The 9,356-nt window shown below is 37.3% G+C and overlaps 1 protein-coding gene across 1 annotated transcript in view; it reads right to left on the bottom strand.

Annotated features, from left to right (window-relative positions):
- Nucleotides 1-1,178: 1,178 nt before the first annotated feature.
- LOC140227100 (uncharacterized) overlaps nucleotides 1,179-9,356 on the bottom strand; it is a 46,175-nt gene continuing 37,997 nt past the window's right edge. The window contains exons 20-27 of the mRNA XM_072307528.1: nucleotides 7,703-7,805; nucleotides 5,857-6,007; nucleotides 5,205-5,271; nucleotides 4,572-4,638; nucleotides 4,166-4,251; nucleotides 2,195-2,357; nucleotides 1,848-1,925; nucleotides 1,179-1,341 (exon numbers count right to left, since the gene is read on the bottom strand). Coding sequence (XP_072163629.1) covers nucleotides 1,273-1,341; nucleotides 1,848-1,925; nucleotides 2,195-2,357; nucleotides 4,166-4,251; nucleotides 4,572-4,638; nucleotides 5,205-5,271; nucleotides 5,857-6,007; nucleotides 7,703-7,805 — 784 coding nt within the window. The 3' untranslated portion in view covers nucleotides 1,179-1,272. The remainder of the gene's footprint in view (nucleotides 1,342-1,847; nucleotides 1,926-2,194; nucleotides 2,358-4,165; nucleotides 4,252-4,571; nucleotides 4,639-5,204; nucleotides 5,272-5,856; nucleotides 6,008-7,702; nucleotides 7,806-9,356) is intronic.

Below are 9,356 nucleotides of genomic sequence, written 5' to 3'. Positions count from 1 at the left end.
CGAAAAGAGCATCTCGCGAAAATGTCTATGACCTCGGTATTCGCGAAAATATTTGAACGCGAAAATAACAGCGTATACAGTATATGTTTCATTGCACACAAAAGCCCGAGCGCCTTCTATTGGTTTCATCCTTATTACCATTCGCTCGCGTGGACATCTTTCCTGCAGTGATTCCTAGCCCGATGCTGTCTCGCTTTGAAAGTCTCTTTTTCTCATCGTTCGTAGGAAGTCGCAATAACTTGATAGTAGCTGTTGAAGGCTCACAAGAGCGCTCTTTGTCCTCTGATTCACATAGTATTGGAGTGTCCTTTATCGATGATTTAGAGTTCACAGTATTGTTATAAATATCAATGTCAACCCGGCTTCTTTGATGAAGGTTATTCGAAAGCTTTTCACTCTCTTTGCTGATAGCTGAAGCTGACGTCATCACCACTTGGTCCTTGCTAGAGGATAACATCCTACCATCATCAGCTGGAATCCTATCAGCTTTTCTCTTCTCGGACAACGTGTCGTAGGTCAGGCTTGATACTGGTCGGATTTCGCTCACACTGATGTCTACTCGTTATGAGAATAGAAACCGTAGAATCCCCACCAGAATTGGCATGACTTTGATAAGCAATCAGGCTTGTTTTTGTTTGTTTGTATGTTTGTTTTACTTAGCTCCATATTTATGCTTCATTACATACGAGATGGTAATAATGTTCCTCAATGTCTCTAAATTGTGATAGAAATGCCTTGTATTGTCTGACTAAAACCCTTTGTATCACATTATATTCCTACTAATATACGGTATTTGATCGAGTGTAATAAGCCCCAACATTGCCCAAGTTGGTCGCCAAAAATGTGTGATGAAAAATTGGGTATATTCTCATTAATTTAGCATTCAGCAAACACAAAATCCAGTAAGTTTAAAGGTGTAACTTGAAATACGTTTGAAGCTTTTGAGTGTCTTCTGAATCGTCAAACATGTAGGCCTACCAAACAATTATCTGCCAAATAATCGATGGGACCTTACGAAAATAGGGATTTAAGCTTATCACTGGTTTCTAGATGTAAATAATTGTGACTAACATCATCATGTAGCGTAAAATGGTTAAAGTGAATGTAGACCTATCATCTAGCCTGCGAACTTGCTGTAACGTGCTAAAAAATAAGTATCCGAATGAATTACGCTTCATGTTAAGCACTGAAATGACATTTTGACTAAAAATCAGCACAATATTCATGCTGCCCAATAAAAAGTTATTGACACTATCAAATTAAAACAAAGTACTAACCCGTTCGTGTAGTGTTGTTAGTTGAGCGTGTTATTTCGTTTCCAGCACCATCAGAGGTAATACCCTGTGATACGAGACATTCTATAGTATAATTCATCCGCGACAAACTGCCAAGTAAACTCTGTCATACTATTCAGACATGACCGTCAGCTTATGACGTTTACTGCATAGTAGGCTATATTTTGTATTTCTTCTCTTCGGGTTTTCGTCATCTTTGGTTTATTGTCTTCTTATTTGAGCTTCTCTCTGTGTCTATAGTTTGCATCTTTGTATCTTTTTTTTTCGAAATTATCAGACCTAAAGACCACATCTGAATATTCCTTTATATTCACGAATTTTGCTATAAAGGTTAGTAGTCATGTCTTATTCGTATCATATCTTGAATGATGTCTAAAAAGATAAAAGTGAAGATAGCAAGAATAGTTACATGCTTGTAGGCTCCTGCACAATTGGCAGTGAAGAGTTTACAAGTTTTCCCTCGCCTTCTAAGTCACTTTGAGTAAATTGTTCACCAGTAAGAAATCTGGGAGTGTAAAATTGAATAATGAAAAGAAGCAATGGGAAGCTTACCACGCCGCTTCGCTCTGCAGTAGACGTGGTGTTGAAGGGTAGGATGCGGCTTCTGCGCAAGCGCAGAGCAGACCGAACCTGTGATATGGAGAGCGGAAGGCGAGTTTGTAGACGTCAGATACTTGTCTTGGTAGAGGGAAGTATAACATGTATTAGACTTTGAGAAATGAATTTAGCAGCATCTGACGCTGAGTTGTTAGAATTAATCGGGAGCTAGCAGTAGTTTCGTACTAGAAGAGCTACATCAAACATGATGTACTCAGCAGAATATATTCTTTACAAATTACAATAAAGTTTTTGCATCTATTCAACAAGTAATGAATCAGAATTGCTGATAAGTTGTATACCTCCTCATTGCTGTAAATCTGCATGATGAAGAGAAAAAAGCCTTGGAAGGCGTTGAGAATGGAGAACAGGTAGACAAAGATGACATGGAGACTGACCAGTACTCCGGTGATCCAGGTAGCCCCAAGGATGGGCAGCAGTACGGCCATCGCTTTCAGAGTTGACCTAGTAGATACGGTGAAGAGGACAGGGTTATATGCCACAAAGTTAAAGTCCTTGGTGAAAAACGTCGTTCAAAGTAAATAGAAGTTAGGGCTTTAAAGATCAGTTAAAGTAAAAGCAATCATATCAAAATGTCAACTTCTTATTTTTCTTGCATATGCTTTGAACGAAAGGAGGGAGGGAGTCATTATTAATTTTTCCTCCATTATTCATTTTTGATGTTCATGACATTTTTATGTGTACATAATGTGAGCAGGGCCCCTTGATAGAACAGTTAACCAACTGAAAGGGCTACCCTGTTAAAAGAATATTGAAATAAATGAATAAAAATAAATAAATTAGTATGGATTGTCCAATGCAGCTAGATAAAGAAGGCCCAGTGCCTGATGTTGTACCCATCGGCATTTTGCTCGACTGCGTCGCATGTATATATACACGAGAGGTCTGACGTGAAGTTTTACTAATTGTACAAGGTGGCCCTGAAACGTCCTGCTCCACTGCGGAAGCGATTGAGTGTGACACAGAAGTAGTTAACAACTGAGGGGGTTGCTTGGATGGCTTGGTGATGCCAGATTTCAGACAATATAAGCTCTGGATTCACTGATCTCACTAGTTGTTCACTAAATGGTAGCTTGCTTCAATGGCAGGAAGTAGATAGTGACTGCCCCTGTCTTGAGAAAGGTTGATGAAATTTTCGGTAGCTTGTTTGGTGGTCGACTACGTAATGAAACAGGTAGTGCGAATCCAGGGCGAGGTGGGTTAGAGCTAGGGAGCAGGCTTTGAACTTTAATGTGGCTGGGAGTATTCTTGCTAAGGCGGGAAGTTGGAATTGAATGGGGGCAGTCAGTTACTGTGCATAGCGCGTTGTTCAGGCTCTTCTTCACATGGTGTGTGTGGGAACTTCTACACCGAACAGGTACACAATTACGCAGAGACCTAGATTTGTGCCCGTACAGATATGCTCAAGGTAGAGATTCGGGCTCTCCAAGTTCGCACTGCTGAGGGTACGGAGTTAGAGCTCCTAACTAGCGTCCAAACTGTCTCTTAGGCCTCTGAGGTATTGTTGCAGGTGAGTGACCTGTTTAACTTCACTTCAAGGTATGATGGTGTTGGTTCCAAACTCAGACTCCTGCCACCTATGAGAAAGTTAATAGTTCACGGCGCATTTCTGTTCTTGACGACGAAAGGCTGCAGTAGAAAGGCGCCATTTGTGTAGGTAGTGCGAGAATGTGGCTTTTCCTGGTGTATTTTATTTTTTGTAATGTCCTCCAACTGTGTTTTATTTTCCTTGATAACTAAAACCTTAATAGCCAAACTTCTCTCAGACTGTAGCAGGGAAAACTTTATTCTATTAAAAAGGAGAGGAGAGAGAAGAGAACCATGGAGTACGTCACGTCATTCTTCTAGTGACGTTAGAAGTTAGCTAGTTAGAAGACGAACCAGCTTCACAGTATGTATGGCCAAACAATGCCACCTCTCCAAGCACCAAGCATTCGTTAAAATAAAAAGTAGGCCTGTGACTTCAGATTGTTTTCTTATAGCATATCGGTCTGTTTGAATCTCGTTCAGGACTATTGCAAAATCAACAACAAAGTTTATACATGCATCCCTTCATTTACCATGCACGACATGTTGTTTAATGCCATCCTTGAATAAAATTACATGAGGAAACATTTCTGTTTTACACGGCTTTATGTTCCTATGAATGATTCTTCGAGGCAACCGGCAAGATACGACATTAAGAAATGCCTACATGGTTTTATATCCACTTGCTATATAATTACAAGGCTTTAGGCCCATTTGCTACTTACTTGGTTTTCTCACGATCGCTCTTTTTCTGGAAACTTTTCACAGACCTCATGGCCTGCATCGTCAAACACATCACTCCTACATTGATCTAGCACAGAACACACGAAAAAAAAAAAAGAATCAGTATGTAAACCAAAATATAAACTGGTCAAAAGCTAACACATCAGCATCAGATACATACACACTCATGTGTTTGACGAGATGTTCATGCTTTCAATTCGCTTATTCCCGGAAGATACAAATGTAGAGTTTACATGAAAGATACAGTCACTCAGCATATAAAATGCACAAAGGGTCTGCACACACACTCACACACACATACACAAAAGACAGAAATTAATATATCATTCCGGTTTCTTTTTCTCGGTTTCTAATTTCTCCGGAGAAAGAAAGTAAGCTGAAACTTACCAGAGAAATAACACAGGCTGGAACCACAAACACCCAAGTACCTCCGCGTTTCCAGTTCAGCCAGCATCTGATGTGTGCAAAACGAGTTGCATTTTAGCTCAGTCCATTTGAAACAAAGGTACCATTTAGCGAAGGCAAATAAAAGGTGGTACAGGTGTACTTGTGAAATAGTATTTTGAATATCGTAGCGATGTCATCTTAATCTAACTGTAGTTTTCGTCTGTTCGAACAGGTGTCACTATTTATCGAACATTCAACCTGTATAGAGAGATGATGCGTTGTTTTTTTTTTTTCAAGAAGTCTTATTGCACTCTTATATATGAATTGTGTTCATAATATATCAAATTTTATGCATGCTTTGCTCGGAAAAGTTGCCCTTAACCACAAACCTTGCCGGAGACTTGCCTTATCCAGGAACAATTAAGTGAATTCCTGCCTAAGGATATTAATGGAGAGCACAGCTAGTACTGCCTGTAAATGAATGACTTCCTCACGAGGCTGTAGGAAAATGAATATCCATAGATTGTAATACATGACAGAAACGGTCTGTTTTGCATACTTTCATATACGGTGTTGAGCTCAGCTGTCATGACATGGACTTCGAGAGATAGAAAATTCAGGGAGCGTACGTACACTTTATCCATGCCATACAGAGTGTGATCAATGCCTGCAGTCACCGCCACGATGAGAATCGGTCCGCCTTCAGAGTTGGAAAGACAGACAGAAAGGAAAACGGGTGTTAAGTATATACCATAGAGCGTGTACAAATGGCCTTTGTAAACAGGTGACCTTTGTACAAGTATGGACAAGAAACAACTACCTGCTGCTTACTCATACAATATTATATATATATATATATATATATATATATATATATATATATATATATATATATATAATAAGAAATACGAACATAGTTTACAGGGGACAAAAATCAAAAGTGAGGACAAATAGAACGACTCCGACAGGTTTACACGAAAATAAAACTTAAGAAATTCCTTATTATTATCATTTACAGATCTAGATATTCACATTAGGCGTACCGAGGAGAAACTATCGTTCTGCCTTACCGAAACACTTAAAAATGTACTGTGGTTATCATCATTTAGTCGTTATGCATCTTCTGTCTTCAGCAACTTTAAAAGCACGTTGAATTTCGGAGTTTTTAAATTTGATAGAACAGGGATACCGTATCATCAAATGTCGCTATATGAATTCTGCTTGCTTGTGGGCATCCCATAATCTTTGAGTGCGAACATTGAAGATTAAATTGGCGAAGACTTACCCCATCCGAGCGCCACGAAATATTGGATTGGAACACCTCCCCTGATCATCATCCTAGTCTTGACGAAAATATAAATTCCTTGGTTTAACATCCAAAAGAGTACCGCGAGGAAGAGAACGTGAAGAAAGGTGGCCACAGCCGTACAAGCGATCTGTCGTGTAAAATCACATTCAATAAAGCATGTTAGTTAATGTCGTGTTAAATCACATTCAATACAGCGTGTTAGTCATGTCGTGTTAAATCACATTCAAAACAGCGTGTTAGTCATGTCGTGTTAAATCACATTCAAAACAGCGTGCTAGTTATAGTCATGACGTGTTAAATCACATTAAATACAGCATGTTATAGTCATTTCGTGCTAAATGACATTAAATACAGCTTGTCAGGAAGATGAGGGGCTACAGACGGACACATCATTTTGGAGCTATTGTCTTTAACTTTCTATTCCTTTAAAATGGTGTAATCATTTCAACAATGTGTCGGACATCGTATCATGAACAATTGCACTTATTCGGTGCAAAATATGTGACAATATAAAGCAGTATACAAAGGGTCCGAGTATCGCATATACTAAGTTTGTCACGAGATGGGAAATTGTTCGTGTCCTGCACTGACAACACACTCCTAGTAAACATTGCGCGTTGGAAAGTTGGCAATTTGGAGTAAACTGTTGTTCCATCAAATATCACGTAACATTTAATGTACGGAATTAATACATGACTCGTTAATCTCAAAATTTGATTGCTTTTTATTCGTTTAAACACATCACTGTCACTCACGTATAACTTTTTTTTCCTTTAAACTTTTCATTTCATTTCATTTCATTTCATTTCATTCATTTATTTATGCACGGCAACATACTTCAGTCCGAAGACTGTTCTTGCGCAGGTACATGCGAATAAAATACAACATAGATATACAGAAAAGAAAAATAAAACTCATACATGAAAAAAAAAAAACAACCAAAACATGGAAAACAGAAAATAAAAACATGGTGATGAAACTACGGCACACATTTCGACAGAAACAAACATGATCAATCAAAGATAATCACGTACAATTACTATACAAGTACATCACCGAAGTTTAAAATGAAAGAGACGAAAACAAAGGACAGTTCAGGAGAGAGAGAGAGAGAGAGAGAGAGAGACAGAAAGAGAGAGAGGAGATAACGAGAGAGAAGCGCATGCAAAGGAAAAAACTGAGAAGAGTTGTCTATTTACAGTTTCGGTCAAGTGCATTTTCAAAGCTTACAAACGTTGGTTTTTGTTTCAGTTTCAATGGTAACTTATTTCAACATAATATTGATCCAGAATACGTCAAACTTTTATGTTTGAAACAAGTCTTATTCAAAGGTAACACAAAATTTAACGATGAATTCCTTTGAATTGAAACATATCAAACAAATATTTCGGACAAACCTTGTGTGCAATTTTATACATAATATGTAGAGTATGTTTATTTCGTCTCTTATCCAGTTTATCAATGGGTAGTGCTGTGTATAGTAATTCAGTAGGGAACCTATAGCTTGTACGTTTAGTACAGCACGCAGTGATCTATTTTGAAGAATTTGGAGTCTTTGAATATGAGATTTCTTTATATTCCTCCATACATCACAATAATCTAATTTACTTTGAATAATTGATTTATAAAGCAAAAGAACAATATTATCAGAAATAAAAGGCCGAATTCGTTTCAACAAATACAGATTTTTTACAGTACTTTTGTACAAATAATCAATATGTTCATTCCAGTCAAGTGATTGATCAACATAAACGAAGAAGACCAAGATGATGAAATCAAAGCATAATTCGTATTACATTAAAAACGATAAGAGGAAACCTGCCCTGTTTACTGCGGCGGTCTCAACGGCTGTGACGAAAAGGCTCTGTGCTAGCAGTATGGCGATGCACTGGTTTGCTAAAATCTTCACCCGCGGTGTCCTTACTCTGAAAAATGACAACGGTGTAACTCGATTTCATCATATCGGTGTAAGCTGTGTGTCATCCATATGTGTGACTACATAAATTACTTTTAAATGATTCATCATTTGAAGTAAGAAGACAGTTCCATGTTAACTTCGATTGTATAAAGTTGGACATGCAAGCCTTAAGGGATGGTATAGTTTTGGTTGAGATGGAAAATTCAGGTTTTACCACTTTGCGAGAAAATTAAAAAACCCTATATAAAATATTAATGAGCATAAAATTTTCTCAGTTGAATTCAAAGTTTATTTGGTGAAAATCAGTTTTGAAATGGCTAAGACATCAAAAACAAAGTAAAACAAGGAGGTCTTAAGACAGATTATTTTATTCAAACCTCTTTGTTTTGGGGTATTTTAGCAATTTCAAAACCATTTTTCATCAAACAAACTTTATTTTATTTTTTTTTATTTATTGTCTTCTTTATAAAAGCAGGGTAGTCCCATTCAAGCCGCAAGGCCTGCTTTCCAAGGGAGCCCTGCTGTAACAAATCACATTTATGATACAATAAAATATATACATGACAATCATATGCAAACATAAACAATAATACATTTCATAAAAGTGGAGATCCTCTGTAGATAGATAAAGCGAGAGAGAGAGAGAGAAAGAGAGGGAGAGAGAGAAAGAAAGGTGACAGAAAGAATACATGTGTACAACTTTCAAAGAAACGAGAAATTAGCTACTGCTGGTAACCACCTGGATGTTGCGGACATTGCGTTTAAATAGGGGCAGTGAGGTGGAGGATTTGATAAACACAGGTAGTGAGTTAAATAGCTTCGTTGCTGTGTATGAAAAAGACTGCTTTTTATACTCGGTCTTGGGTTTAGCTAGATACAGTTTGTGCATGGAGACTGATCTTGTAGAGTATGGATTAGCTCGTTGTGGTAAAACTCGTCTTAGATATTCAGGAGCAAGGCCATTCAGAATTTTATACATAAATACATTATAATTATATTCCAGTCTATGTTTAACGGATTGTAATTTCAATGAATCTAACATAATTTGAACAGGGGTATAATAAGGTGCATTTAAAACTTAACGACAATATTTGTTTTGACACCTCTGTAGCATCATTAAGTTTTTCTTCGACAATGAGCCCCACACGGTTGAACAATAATCAATATAAGGAAGTATCAAAGTGAAATATAAATGAAGGAGTACTGGTTTCGTCAGGCAGTGCTTAATCCTTCGCATACATGTAAGAGAGTTCATAATTTTCTTAACGATATCATTGATCTGAAAAGACCAATCTAGATTCTGATTTACAATAACACCTAGATACTTAAATTTGGTTACATTTTCTAACAATTTGTCTTCCATTCTAATTTGTAATTTAACTGGATTTTTCTTCCTTCTACCAGAAATTAACATAACTTTGGTTTTATCGGTATTAACAACTAATCCATTCTCATTCAACCATTTACATAAAACATTAATATCATTCTCTTGAAATTGATAAGCTAACTGTAAACTTTGAATCCCTCTTACTGAATTGTATGTTGTTTGACACTGCTT

This window comes from Diadema setosum, chromosome 4 (assembly GCF_964275005.1).
Source record: "Diadema setosum chromosome 4, eeDiaSeto1, whole genome shotgun sequence".
NCBI classification, from domain to species: Eukaryota; Metazoa; Echinodermata; class Echinoidea; order Diadematoida; family Diadematidae; genus Diadema; species Diadema setosum.
This window is presented reverse-complemented; position numbering and strand designations above follow the sequence as displayed.